A 14,414-nucleotide genomic window follows, 5' to 3' on the forward strand; every position below is an offset into this window, starting at 1 on the left:
CTTCCGGGGCGGGGCCGCCTCGGGGAACCGGGAAGGAGGCTGGAGCCGCGTGTGTGAGTGAGAGAGAGAGAGAGAGAGAGAGAGAGAGCGGGGGGAAGTGGGGGCTGGGGGGCGGTGAGGAGGGGGGCAGGGGGGGAAGTGGGGGCTGGGGGGTGGTGAGGAGGGGGGCAGGGGGGGAAGTGGGGGCTGGGGGGCGGTGAGGAGGGGGGAAGTGGGGGCTGGGGGGCAGTGAGGAGGGGGGCAGGGGGGGAAGTGGGGGCTGGGGGGTGGTGAGGAGGGGGGAAGTGGGGGCTGGGGGCGGTGAGGCGGGGGGCTGGGGGGGCAGTGAGGAGCAAGGAAGTGGGCTCGGGGGGGACAGGACGGGGGAAGTGGGAGCTGGGGGGTGGTGAGGAGTGGGGGGAAATGGGGGCTGGGGGGCGGTGAGGAGGGGGGTGGGGAAAGTGTGGGCAGGGGGGAAGTGGGCTCTGGGGGGACAGGACAGGGGAAGTGGGACGGGATGCGGGGGTCCAGGGGGACGTGCCCGGAGCCCCGCGGCAGTCACAGCCCATAGCTGTGCCCAGGGCTTGGCCCGGGGGGCTGGGCTCTGGGGGGGCTGGTGAGCCCCCTGGCAGGAGCAGAGCCAGGGGCCTGGCCTGGGGAGATTCCTGCCCGGGGGGGAGCTGGGAAAGCCCCCAGGGCCCCCAGTCCAGCGTAGCCAGAGCCCAGGCAGGCGTGGGCTAGGGGCAGCATGGGGCTAGCAGACCCCAGAGCAGCTGCTGTGAGGGGCTTTTAAGCCATTGTACAGACCAGCAGCTCTGGCCCTTTCTGGGCCAGGCCCGGCCCCCCCTTGCAGGGCTCGGATTTGTTCCCCGCCCCCCCAGTTTCACCTCACTTCAAAACTGCTCGCTTCAAAAATCAGACACACACCCAGCAGTGTCAGCCAGGCCAGGACTGAGCATGGCCTCCCTTCTCCCTATCGGCATCAAATCCGTCACCTGGAGTGTAACTATCCCACGTGCATCTCAGGGTACAGTGCAGAGAGCCGTGTAAACAAGTCAGGATGTGACATTGTAGTTTGTCCTGACTTCTGTAGCCTGTTGTAAAACTAGGCAAATCTCAAGATGAGTTGATGTACCACCCCCCCACCCCCGCTAGATCTCTCAGGACCCCTACGGTTGAGAGCCACTAGCATATATAACTCCTAAATAACACAGGCCATAAGGAGTGCAGTCAGGGGTGGGTCTGGGTGGGGGGGGGTCACTTGGGATCCAGCCAGCTCAGTCCTCAATCAAGCAACTCTGACCAGCTGGCTGTGGGGTTCTCAGAAGAAGCCAATAAACTAGCAGATAAGAGGGGCCCATTGGGTGCTTGGTGGGGATTTCACAACACTTTTGATAAGGCTTCTCCACAAAAAGCTGTTGGGGAAATGAATAACCCCTGGTAGGAGGGGAAGCCTTGTGGTGTGTTGGCTGCTGGCTGGGTGGGACGAAGCAGGGAGCTGTGGTGAGCAGCAGCTGGCCTGTTTGGATAGAGGTTGATAGTGAGTGACTTGTTTGGCTGCTCCATGGCCATGTGCATGATTTAGAGGAGGGAGTGACCGGGGGTTGATGAAATTCACCAATGCCCCTAATGTTGTTATGCCAACAAAACTACACAGGATAGTTTCAGGGGACAAGGCAAGATGTCACGTTTATTATAACACAATTTGATTTAAGACCAATAACGAATATCTAATACCTATGTATACACACACACACCCCAAATGTTCTGCAGCTGCGGTATAGTTACCAGTCCTGAATGTAGCTTGTGGCGGCTAACTGGCCAGGAAAGCCGGGCACAAGGAAGAGCTGGGTCTCTGTTGGGCATGCACTGATGCCCTTCCATGTTGGCAGCAGAATGTTACCCTCCAAAGTCTTCCATCTCATCCATCCTGTTTGTAGGCTTTAGTTTGAATCCAGAGTCTATAGTTCTTGCTGTGTCATGCTTCCTCTGGGTTCAGTGTGACTGATCACCCGTCAATTGCAGAGGTGACTTTCAGCCTAGGAGCTGGCTTTGATGTTTCTTCAATTGTACTTTTGTTTTTTCTTTTTAGGGTGGACTCTTCTTTCTTTGTCAGGGCTGTTGTCTGCATCTTCAGCCCTTGGTGTTTACACATTATTTCATCAGGACAGGCTGGGGCTGGAGGTTGATTCCATCATCCATCCGTACCTCATTCCCACAACTAAACTACACTAATCAGATTACAGCAGGGTTTAGCAAAAATGAAGTGAGCATTTTAAAATGGGTTACAACATGGACACATGTAAGGAATGGCAAACAGGGAGCAGAAGTTACAATGTTGAAGCAGTGCAAGTTTCAGTAGTTTAAGCAGCAATTGGATTGAAAGTGAAACTCAATTAGCCAGTTATTGGGGTAACCGGTTTTATGAATGAATGTTGTTTCATTCATGAAACTTTGCTTATGAAGTTATATTAATAAAGTGAACAATTAAAACCAATTTCATTTGTCAGTTCTACAAGGTGTGTGAGAGGCACAGCTCCAGGTGGGGATGAGCACAGTAAAGGACTGGGCAGGTGGGATTGAGCGTGGCCATGGGTAAGGCAACGTGCGCCGGCGGAGATGATGTCTCACGCTGATGGGCTCTGCATTTCCAGGACTTGCCAGGAGGGAACTCAGGAGGTGTTGGGACATCAAGTGGTGCTGGAGTCTCAACTCACAGGCTGTCTGGCTGCCTCCCAACCATAAGGAAGAATCTGCTGAGGCTGCAGAGAAGGGCACTGGGGCTGGCCAGAGGTATGATGGGGTAACTTAGCCCTGGGATGAATGAGAACTGGTCCATCCAGCTTTCTTCTTCCTCCCATAATCTGCGCCCCTGGAGTTATGCAGGGACACTAGTGGCAGGTCCATTTAGCTCAGGTTAAAGGAGGTCCTGGTTTGTGGAGCAGACTCGTATGGCTTCCTGCGCAGGAGGGCAGGGAGATCAGTGCTGGGCTGGATCTGAAAGCTGCTTATAGCTTTGCAGCCGGGGCTGATGCTGGTAACTGTCGGGTTAAATTGGCAGCGGCTGGATCTTGTGGTTTTTGGAATCTTCTCTCTGCCTGCTCAGAAACGCCCATTGCACAACTTCCCCCAGGCCCCGTTGCACAGCGGGCACTGTGCACGCTGCCCGGGGGGAAGGAGCAGTGCACGTCTCTGGAGCAGCGGGGTTTGTCCCGGTGCTAGATGCTCATTCCAGCATCAGGGGAGCACCTGGCGCTCCGCTCTAGCGCTCAGCACGTTCCGTGCCCTGAAGAGCTTTTGACTGTGTACAAGACGAGGCAAAGAGCAGGGAGCGTTGCAGAACCTGAATTCCTGAGACGTGCTGGGCTGTGTGATTTCTGGGGCAGCTCTGCATTTTCGACTTACACACTCCTTCCTTGTAATAGGAACAGCCAGTTGTTCCCTCTCCCCCCTCCCCCACTTCTGTATCAGTGCAGTTGAGCAGGGGGCTGTTTTTAATCACAGGATTCCAAAGGGATCCGCCATCCTGACTTGTGACATGCCTGCTCTGTGCCAGCTGCCACAGGGTGACTGCCAGGAGGTCCTTCCAAGGGTGCAGTACGGGACTCTTGCTCCAGTAACACTTCAGTCACTTACCTTGTCCCATGGTCCCCTGAGATTAACCCCCTGAAGGGGCTAGAGGAAGCAGCATCAGGCTGGCTGGGAGGATGAGGAGCCGGTAGGACATTCTGGGTTGTATCTGGAGCAGTGAGGGGCTGTCACCACTTGCCCTGCAGCCTGGGGTGCCTCCCAATGCTTTGCTACTGTAGGTCCCAACCTGGGCTCCTCAAACAGCCAAACAGCATGCAGGTCACACCCTGAGTGTGTGTGTGTAGCCATAGCCCTAGGCCAGCAGCTCTGACCCCAGCAGCCTGTCAGCAACACACCAGCCACACTCTGGCTTCCAGGAGCCTTGGGTTACAATCTTCAGGGTGATCCCAGCACACTCCCAGTCCTGCATTCCCCCCACTTTCTCCCCCTACACAAAGGTGGTTCTGCACTGTTCAGCCCTCTCCTCCTCAACAACCATCTGCTCCTGTAAATGAAGTTACCCAACCAATTCACAACGCTGGATTCGTTTTAATTAAAGAATGAAACAAATTTGTTTATTTACAAGGAGGGAGAGTTTGAGTGAGTACAAGCATAAGGCATTAAAGTCGGAAATGCTTACAAGAGAGATAAAGATGAAAGCGTTCGGACGTGCACGCTCAGTACGTTGTCCCACTGCACCGCCCCTGCTCAAGCCCTGGCCGCTGGAGTTCAGCGTGCTGGGCCCTGGTAGGACAGTTCCAGCCCCAGCACACCAAAATGTCGGCTCTCTGGTAAAGGATGTTGTCTCTTTCAGCAATGGCTGGCTGTGGGGATCCCTGCTCCAGCAGCTCTGGACTCCTCGTTGCCCTTTGCCTGGCATAGCTCAGGCTGTTGGATTCGGTTTTGGATCCACCAGTCTATGAGGTAACCCTTTGCAGAGCTGGTGCTTTTCACCAGTGGATGAGCTGAACCTGACCTTGTTCTCTTCTCTGTTGCCAGGGCTGAGAGAATGGCTGCGTCTGTGATGGGCCAGGCCATGATCACCCACGTGCTGGTGGCCCTTTTCGGAATGGGCTCCTGGGTCGCCGTGAACTCCTTGTGGGTGGAGCTCCCCGTGGTGGTGAAGTGGCTTCCAGAAGGTGAGGAGCAATGGTGTGCTAGGAGCTGATGGGTGGTGATAAAGCAGCGCCTGTGGGCCCGGCATGGGTGATGCCCCAGGCTTCACCTGGCACGTAGGAGCAGCCGCAGTGGGTGGTCAGGTGTCTTGCCTTCTGCTGTGCCATTCATCTCCTTTCTAGCTGCCACAACGCCCCGAAGCCAGCGGAGAGGAGGAAAGTGTTTAATGGGGAATTGCTGTCGTTACACAGTAACATCCCTGGGATCGTGAATGGGGCTGGAGGGGCTTAGACAATCCCCATTCTAGGGAAACAGCTGAGAACCTGCTAGTCCGGGGCTCGGCGACTAGGGGAAAAGTCGGTGTTCTGGGGGGTGGGGAGTTCTCACCTAGCCCCTCCCCAGCAGCATGAGCCCTCCGAATGCTGCGTTAGCCTGCATGGCTGCGACTGCCCAAGCACGGGGGATCCTGCAGACCCTGAATAACCCAGCTGCTGGCCTGGGGTTCAGTCTGCCACTCCGCCCGAGCCAGGCACCGGGAGAGCAGCTGAAAACCTGCCGCCGGCTGTTTCCTGGACTCAGAGGGGCCAGCATCCGGTGCTGGTTGCGCAGAGGTGTTCTGCCCTGGAAGCATGCTGCACGTGTTGTTTTAGCTAGCGCCAGCTCAGAGCTCCAGGCAACAAACACGAGGTGCCAGCCGACCGGGCGGAGAACAAAGGCAGGAAGGGACAAACTCCTCCGGCTTCCAGAGGGTTTCCCGGCCCAGGGCGAAGAGTCATTGGAGGGTCCTTGGTGGAGAGGGAGGCAGCAAGGACACCGCTGGTGTGAACACGAGCAGCTGCCCTCTGGGCTCTGGATTCCTAGCTGGACCCTGAGTGCAGAGTGTTGCCGTTGGACTGGGAACACAGGCCCCAAGGGAGCTTTGTCCTGCTCCCCAGCTGCTGCCCCGGACTGCTGTGGGGACGAGATGTCGGGGCTCAGCCGGCCTAGTGAAGAAGAACTGTGGAGTCCCTGGTGTCCAGCAGAACTTCTCCCCGAGGGGAGCCCTGCCTGGGGGGTGGTTGGGTTATCCTGGTCTCTGGGAGTGTGGATCTGGTGCTGGGAGCCAGCAGGTGCTGCCCAGCTCTGGTCCGGGCTTGCTGCCTGGCCTTGGCCTTCTGCCCTCCACCCGCACTTCCTGGAGGAGAACAGCCCTTAGCCTGTCGCTCGGGGGTGGAGGCTAGCGCGTGCTGCGCTGGGGAAGGCCATCGGGGCAGACTGACTGGGTGTTTCCGGCATGCTGGGGCTGGCTCGTTAGCGGGATAGAGAGCGGTAGGCAGCTATTTCCAATACTCTTCTCCTGGGCCAAGGGCCAGGGGGCTCCGACCCAGTAAGTTAGTATTAGGGCTGTTCCAGTTCCACCCCCTCCCGTCCCCCAAACGAGTGACGCTCTGTTCATGCTGATAAGGGATTCTGCTGGGATCTGCACCGGCCCCACGGACGGCCCTGCGACAGCGACACCATGAGTGCAGGGAGGCAGCTCTTTGCCCGTTGCCTGGTCCGAGAGGGAACTCGCTGCCCCGACAGCAGGATCCGATCCCCCAGGCAGAGAGGGGCCTGCTCGCCTCTTCCGTAGCCGGATTGGCTAGGAGGAGCCGGCCATGACGATCATCTGGCCTGGGGGTTCCAAACTCTCCCATGGGGTGGGCCACACCTTGGCGAGTCTGGCAACCCACTTTCCCACCCCTCCCACCCCCAGCACTTGCATGTGGCAGAGATGGTGGAGGAGGAGCTGGGGGATTTCCTGGCTGATGTGCCCAGTGCCTAGGGAGTTACTTGCAGGCTCCTTTTGTTCCTCATTTAACTCCCCTTCTCTGCCACCCTGCACACACATGCCAGCCACCTGCCCCCCACACATACACTACCCAGCCTCCCAGGGGCCCTCTTCTACCCTTCCCCTGCTCCCTTCTGATGTGGTGCCTGCACCCCCTGGGGGCAGCTGTTTCTCCCCCTCCTCTGTGGAGCCGCAGCTCCAGCATGCCTCCCTCCAGGCCCGCCTCTGTCCCGCAGAGCCTGCATTGCTTGGAGCCAGCCCCTGGTGAGCAGCCAGCCCTCTGCACACCCCCCACAAGTGCTCCATGGGCCACCGCAAGGGAGCCCTGGGGCTGGAGAGGCCCTAGCTGCAGGAGACTGTCAGGCCAGCCCCACGGTCTGCACAGGCAGCATCCTGGGGGCGGGAGGCAGGCTGGTGTGCTTCCCCTGTGGGGTTATTGAGGGTGCCGGAGGCCTGGTCTCTGTCTCGCCAGGGCCGCCCACCTGAAGGCAGCCTCTGCACCTGCTGCAGGCACATGGTGTTCCCAGCTAAGCCCTGCCTGGGGCTGGAGTTGCTACCAGCCGTGCCAGCGGAGAGTGGGTCATGTTCCTGGCAGCGTAACCTCCCTGAATGAACGGCTGGATTCCCTCCATGGAATTCACATGCAGGCCCTGGCCTGGCCCCCTGCTGCTAGCAGCCGGCTGCCTGGGGCTCCCCTGTGAACAGCTGTGTTCTCGGCCCATCCCCACTGGTCCCCAGAACCCTTGCACAGTGAAGCGTCTCCATGCAGAGGCCCAGCACTCTTGGGGCGGGGGGAGGCAGCAGCAGAGCTGTGCCAGTTGCTTTGCTAGCAACGTTTCGTTAGCTGCAGAAGGGCCAGTGTCTGCCGTGGCCCTCTGTGCAGCTTCCCCCCGCCCCCCTCGTCGCTATCTGCGGGGAGATCAGCCCATGGGCTCCTTTCCCCCGTAGGTAGGGCTGCACTGTGCTAATCCCACGGGAGGCTGCATAGCCCCATGGGAGCGCTGCCTTCTCTCTCTCCCCTCACACAACCAGAGCCGGGACGACGCAAAACCCAGGCGCTGGCCCCTTTCGGGTGCTGCCCTGAAGTCTGTTTGCAGCCTCTGCTTCCCTCTCTGGCCAGGGACGAAGGTGGGGGGCACGTGCTGGTCTCCAGGGAGCGAGGCGGCTCTGCTGGCCTGCAATAGAAGGGGGAAGAATTACAGGCGGCATCACTCTGGACTGGGCCCTGGGGTGCCCGGCGCACCGAGGAGCCGGCTGCCCTGCACGGCAGCAGGGCGAAGGGCTCGGGTCGGCAGGGTGTCCCTAGTGCTACATCTCTCCCCCTCCAGGCTGGAATCTCCCTGCATACCTCTCAGTCCTCATCGCCCTGGGGAACGTGGGCCCCCTTGCTGTCACCCTGGCTCACAAGCTGGCCCCTGGGTGGCTGAAGGAGCGCTGGGTCATCCATGCCATCCAGGTGCTGGGTGTGGTGGCAGCCCTCTTCATGGCTCTCTTCTGGCACCGGACGGCGATGGTGGCGGGGGAGCCCCACAGTCTGGCCTTCCTGCTCCTGGCCTTCCTCCTGGCTTTCGTCTGCTGCACCTCCAATGTCACCTTCCTGCCCTTCATGTACCAGTTCCCCCAGCAGTTCATCCGCACCTTCTTCGTCGGCCAGGGCCTGAGCGCTCTCTTCCCTTGCGTGGTGGCCCTGGCCCAAGGGGTGGGCAAGCTGGAGTGCCGCAACGCCACCTCCGGCAACGGCTCCCAGCCCCACTACCTGGAGGAGAACTTCCCGGCGGACACCTACTTCTGGCTGATGTCCGCCATGCTCGCTGTCTCAGCGCTCTCCTTCCTGGGGCTGATCCTGCAGCGCAGCTGCACCAGCAGCTCCACCGCCGGCCAGGAGAGCTCTTCCAAGGGCAGCGTGGAGACGGAGGAGTCCTTCCCACTGCAGGACGGCACCCCCACATCGGACAGCGCCGCGGAGATCACCAAGGACGCCCACCCCCCGGCCCAGGCCACCTCCTTCTGGACGGGCCGGAACATCTACCTGCTGGTGCTGCTGGGCGTCTCCAACGCGCTGACCAATGGCGTGCTGCCCTCGGTGCAGAGCTACTCCTGCCTGCCCTACGGGAGCACGGCCTACCACCTCTCCGTGGTGCTCAGCAACATCGCCAACCCCGTGGCCTGCTTCATCGCCATGTTTGTGCTGTGCAGGTAGGGCAGGGTGCTATAGGTGACACGTGTACCAGCCTCCTCCCTTACACCCCTCTTCACCCTTGCCCTGGGTGTTGGTCCTCATCCCAGAGTGCGCTTCAGCACCGTCTGACCCCGCCCCCCCGCCTGAGAGGGGGCCGTGCTGCGGGGCAGGATTGAGGGGCGTTGGTGCAGCTGGGGGGGGCCTCTGGACTGGGCCAGCAAGGGGAGCTGCACACCCAACTCTTAAGATGGTGGCCCTGTGTTAGGAGTTGGGTGCCCAGCACGTACCTGAGTCATTCCTGATGATGTCCCTAGTGAGCAGCCAAGCGGGGTCCAGGGCTTGTGCACGTTAAATGTTTGTAAAACCGAGACCATATCCCCACCTCCCACTCCGAACCTGCCAGGTGCCCCCTATTGTCCAGTTGCCAGTGGGGAGGGGGCCAGTGGGAGTAGGGGGATATTTATGGAAGGGGGGGGGCTGAGAGGAAGACTTGCCCAGCGGTTAGGCCCTGGGACTTGGGAGAGCTGAGTTCAGCTCCCTGCTCCGCAACAGACACAATGGGTGACCTTGGGCACGTTCCTTAATATCTCTGTGTCTCCGTTCCACACTTCACAACTCCCCCGGATGCTATGAGGATAAACGCAGGGAAGGTTTGAGGTGCTCAGATATGACAGGGGTGGGGACATATAACTGCTATCTGTTGACTGGCTCTAGGGGGGCTGAAGCCCCCATCATCCCCCATTGCACAGCTTGGCCCCTTCCTTTCAGCCCCACTTTGCCCTACATTGGTCCAACACCCCCTCGCCGCACAGACTCCCCTACCCCTGCTCCAAGCCCCCTATCTCCACACTGCTCTTTGCCCCCCACCCCACATGTCCCCACTGCTCTGAGCCCCCCTTCCCCCACTGCTCTGAGCCCCCTCTACCTACATGTTCCCACTGCTCCGAGCCCCATCTGCCCACATGTCCCCACTGCTCTGAGCCCCACCTAGCCTATGGGGAAGAGGCTCTTCACAGAGCAGGCTCAGAGAGGTGTGATGTGGCCCCTTCATCTCAATGAGGTGCTCTCAGCTGGAGGAGGAGGTCCCATGGAGATGATACAGGCTGACCCATCACCTTGGGGAGGTGTGAATTGCTCCAGCTGAGCAAGTTCTTTCTCTGTCCCCCTTCCCCCCACCGCCCGGGTCAGGTATGTCTACACCTAAAGTGCCACAGTTGTGCTGCTTCCCTGCTTCAGTGTAGACGGGAACGGACTGAGCTCAATCCCTCCCCTACAGAGCTCTGCTTTGAGCCCCAAGTGTGCACAAAATAACTTAAGGTACCTGTTGATTTAGTAACATGCTGGGGTTGGGGGAGGGGTTATTGTGGGAGCCCCTTTCTCAAATCACCCCAAATCTTTCTCATGAGCTCTGCCCGGCACCCCACAGAGCGCTTAGCACCCGCAGGAAGTGCTGCCCGATCTAACACGTACGGAGCTGGTGCACTGCTCTGACCTCGGCAGTGCCCGGTACTGCTCAGACAGCAGGGCAGTGCTCCTGTCCCCTGCCCCCACTCGCCCCATTGGCCCCCAGGCCGATATTCAGACTGGCAGGTCCGGCACCAAGCTCGTCTGCAGCCCGCGACTGACCCTCGTTTGTCTTCTCTCTACCCCCCAGGTCAGCGGTGGGCTTGGGCGTCATCTCTGTGCTGGGAGGCGTCTTTGCAGCCTATCTGATGGTGCTGGCCGCGCTCAGCCCCTGCCCTCCCCTGCTGGGCAATGCCGCAGGAGTCGCCCTGGTGGTGAGTACGGTGGAGTCCGGGCCCCGGTCTCTCCGAAGGCCTCTGCACCGGGCTGCAAAAGGAGCCATCAGAGCATCCCCTGCTGGTGGGCTGAGGCTTCGCTCCAGGCACTGTTCTCTGGGGCACCGTCCAGTTGGCCTCTAAATGAGGGGGCTTCCCAGGGCTAATGTCTCTCTGCCCTTGGGAGACGTCCCTCCGGTCTCCTCCCATGGCTCCCGGTTCTGCCCCTCCTGCCCTGTTTTGCTTTTCGGGGTTCAGTCTCCCGGTGTCTGATACCAGGCTCACAGGGCTGGAGAACTGTCTGAGAGTCCAGGCAATGCCCGGGATCCCCAGGGGCTGGTGAGTGCTTTCCCCCCCGCGCCCACCGCTGGTGGGTGACCCCTGGTTCTCAGCCCGGCCACCCAGGCCTGTTTGCTCCCAGAGGGTCTCGGGCCCATGAGGTGGGGATGGCTGCATTGGTCCTGTCTGTCGCGACCTGTGGGTTCCCTTGGGTTGCTGTGGTCGGCCCCCGTTACTGGCTGAGGCCATGTCTGTCCCCGACAGGTGCTGTCCTGGATCCTGTTCCTGGGGCTCTTCTCCTACCTCAAGGTGGTGATCGGCAGCCTGCTGCACGAGGCCGGCCATGCGGCGCTGGTGTGGTGTGGAGCGGTCATCCAGGTGGGCTCCTTGGTGGGGGCCCTGGCCATGTTCCCCATTGTCAGCATCTATCACCTCTTCCAGAGCGGGCAGGACTGTACCGACAGCTGCGGGGCATGAGCTGGGGGCAGGACACGGCAGCCCCATGGGGGGCTCTGCCCGGATGGAGCTGGCACCCGCTGGCCTCTGCCTTAGGAACGTAAGAATTGCTGTAGAGATTCAGAGCACTGGGCCATCTCGTCCCGCGGCTCCTGGCCAGTAGCTGATGCTTCAGAGGAAAAGCCCCTGGTGCCCCGGCCAGCTGGGAACCTCTGCCCTCCCAGGGGAAGGCTGTCTCCTCCCCTGCTGCTCGGAGCACCGAGGGCTGTGGGCCGGTCACGCTATCCTACAGACCAGGGGCTGGGAGGCCTGCCCAGCCCTGCTGCCTGGGGAGAGGGGTAGCAGCCCTGCCTTGCGGCCTGGTTCCCTGGGGCTGGCAGCTGCTGCACTCACTGCTTCTCTGGCTGATTGTTAGGACGCACAGAGCTGGGGCTGGGGTGGGGGAGGGCCCCCTTTGCTGACGCTGCTGCCAATGTCCCACTGTCAGAGCTGGGGGCCCCTGTGGCGCAGGACTAGGCTCCACGGGGTATCATTCCCCCCTGCAGGGGATCCCACAGCAATGGCCGCTGACTGGATGGAGCCACTGGGCGCCCTTCTCCTGCACCGTTCCACTTGCTCTGCGGCCTCCCCCAGCCATCCCAGCCCCCGCCCAGTGCTCTCAACACACGTTAATCCTGAGCACCCGCAGCCCCCGCCCTGGGCGTCCCTTCCCGCACCCTGCCCCCAGCGCTCCATTCCTGGGGCCTCTCCTCGGCACTGACCGAGCCCTCGGCTGAGCCTGGGGTTCTGGCGGACGTTAACACTGGGGCTGGGGCTGCCCTGTGTTCAGTACCCTCTGTGCTGTGTTAGCCCCACGGAATCCGGCCCCCTGCGGGCCGGGGAATTAATCCCTGCTCACTGAAGAGTGGTGGGATTGTGGGGAGCCCAAGGAGGGGCTGGGCTCTGATCCCAGCCAGTGCAGCCTGCTCCCTCCAGTCTGCCCCAGAGCTGGTGTCTGTGCCCCGCCTTCAGGAGGATGTTCCCCAGCCACCTCCTGGGGGTGGGGGGTGCCCTGTTGCCCAGCCAGCCCCATGCTTCACTCCCAGCAGCCTCTTCTCCAGCACGGAGCTGATCAGCCTCAGCCCAGGGAGTTTATCTTGGCAGGACAATGGGCAAACAGTTTTGCCTGACCCTCTGCAGGTCTGCATGGCTCCTGCCCCACAAAATTGTGTGGGGGGATGGGGGTTCCCCACTGCGTGTGGCGGGGGGAGGCGCTCCGCTCCCTGAGCAGCCTGGGACCAAAGCCAGCAGGGAGCCTCCATGCAGAAATCTGCAGCCTTGGGGGTCTCCTAAGCCATGCCCCATCTTCCCAGCCTGTGCAGGGTGGCACACACTGCCTGGTTATTAGCCGTGTCACCTCCACGTGCCCTGTTGAATGTTGCCCGGTGTGCTCATGCCACTGTGTCTTACTGGCTCCTGCAGGGGCTCCATGGGGCTTTGCTTGGGGCGGGCAGGCGGGCAAGCAGCAATCTGTCCCTGTGGCGTTAGAAAGATGGTGATTTTGTGTAGACGCTGACCCCCCCGCCCATGGGCCAAGGCGGGGGTGGAACAGGAATAAAGTTTCGTATCACAATCACTGGGGCTTGGCACTGGTGTCCCGTGGCAGGGGCCCTGGCCTGGGGGGGCCTGGGGCTGACGCGTCCCCCTGGGGGGGACTGAGCTAGCTGCACGGATTGCTCGTCACGGCGCCATTCTGGGAGCGGGCGACGGGATGGGTCACTTGATGATTCCCTGGTCTGTTCACTCCCTCCGGGGCCCCTGGCATTGGCCACTGTCGGCAGACAGGACACTGGGCTAGATGGACCCTTGGTCTGACCCAGTCTGGCTGTTTTTATGCAGCTACTGGGGCGTACGGGGGTCCTGCTCCTCCAACCTGCCCAGGCGCGCCAGCCCCCGTGGAGGTGGCTCCCCACTGGAGGGCCAGGCCCGCCTGAGCAGCAGTTGTGTGTAGGCCCCGTGCAGGAAGGAAGCCTGGCTCCAGGGGGGTGCAGTGTGCTCTGGTGCCAGGGCCCCCAGTGTGGCCCACGCAGGTGCGAGCACTCCCCGGTTAGTGATGCCCCGGGGCAGCGCCGTGGCCCGGCTCTGGGCCTCGGGTGGGTCTGGCTGATGAGCGTCAGGCGCTGTCCATGCAGAACAGTGCGCCCTTTGTCCGTGCGATGGAGGGAGCTGCAGGCAGCAGCCGTGCCGCACCACGAGGGCGTTTGGGCCTGGGGCCGGCTCCTGGAATGCTCTACGGCCTTCAGATTGCTACAGCCTCTGGCCAAACCGCAGCTGCTCTCCACAAGCCGGTGTGATCTCGGGAGCACGTGAAGCACGGGGCTGTGCCGGGCCTGGAGCCAGGCAGCAGGGGCACCAGGAGGACAAGTGACGGGGGCTGCGTGACCTGAGAGCCTTGGGGGCGACGTGTCCTGGAGAGCATTGCCGCGATGCAATGGCCGTAGAGGGGAGCTCCTGGGGAAGGTGGCCTGAGGTGGGGAGCTGGCTGGCTCAAGAGGCGAGGGAGGCTGCAGGATCAGGGGTGGGGTGGGGGGGAGGCAGGAGGCAGCTTCGCGTTGGTCCCTGCCTGCTGTATGGGGAAGGGTGCCTGGAAGGGCTGATTGTTGGGCAGCTCAGGCAGTGGGGCGCATGACTAGGCCTGCCCTGGGGGCTGTGCTGTGCTCTGCACAGCGTAGGGCAGGGCTGGGGCCAAAGTCCCTTTGAGTGTGAGGTCAAAGTCCCTTGCCAAGGGTTCTGGGAACTACCAGAGCCTTCATGTTCTCGGAGGCCAACAGCGGGGGAATCTGTCTGCTCCTCCCCTCCATGGCTGGGGAGAAGATTGTGCCCCATCTTGCAGGCCCAGGGCTGGCCAGGGCGCCCCACACATCTGGGGCTGCTGGGCTTGGATCCTGCAGCTTACTCCAGCTGGTGAGGGAGCTGCCTTGTTAATGTTTCCCCTGGCCCCTGCTGCCCCACACTACTCTGGTTCCCTGCTGAACGGGGGCCGGTTGGAGAGATACCTGAGACCATGGCTTCCCGGCAGGGCTGCATTCCACTGTGCCAGTGGACCTGCCAGCCCAGAGGCCCAGGCTGGTGTGTGTGGGAGATGGAAGTTTCCCCACAGCTGGGTCTGACCTGGGGAACTCACTGCCACAAGAGAGAAGAGATCCCGCAGCCTCGCTGCACTCAGAGCCACAGGCAGGGTCTAGCTTTGGGCCTTGGCTCTTCCTCT

General features: G+C 61.2%; 1 protein-coding gene across 5 annotated transcripts; it reads left to right on the top strand.

Moving 5' to 3' along the window:
• Nucleotides 1-2: 2 nt before the first annotated feature.
• SLC52A2 (solute carrier family 52 member 2) lies at nucleotides 3-12,782 on the top strand. Of its 5 annotated transcripts, none has more exons than XM_077809647.1 (8): nucleotides 6-53; nucleotides 2,072-2,245; nucleotides 2,634-2,772; nucleotides 4,364-4,473; nucleotides 4,549-4,688; nucleotides 7,804-8,671; nucleotides 10,309-10,432; nucleotides 10,976-12,782. In XM_077809647.1, exons 4-8 carry the CDS (start codon nucleotides 4,469-4,471, stop codon nucleotides 11,186-11,188), a joined length of 1,350 nt encoding a protein of 449 aa, XP_077665773.1. In that variant the 5' UTR covers nucleotides 6-53; nucleotides 2,072-2,245; nucleotides 2,634-2,772; nucleotides 4,364-4,468; the 3' UTR covers nucleotides 11,189-12,782. The 5 variants fall into 5 exon arrangements, with proteins under 5 accessions (XP_077665776.1, XP_077665773.1, XP_077665777.1 ...); XM_077809651.1 differs by having other exon boundaries at nucleotides 8,091-8,671; XM_077809649.1 differs by lacking the exon at nucleotides 4,364-4,473.
• The last annotated feature ends 1,632 nt before the right edge of the window (nucleotides 12,783-14,414 follow it).

This window comes from Eretmochelys imbricata, chromosome 2 (assembly GCF_965152235.1).
Source record: "Eretmochelys imbricata isolate rEreImb1 chromosome 2, rEreImb1.hap1, whole genome shotgun sequence".
Lineage (NCBI taxonomy): Eukaryota > Metazoa > Chordata > Testudines > Cheloniidae > Eretmochelys > Eretmochelys imbricata.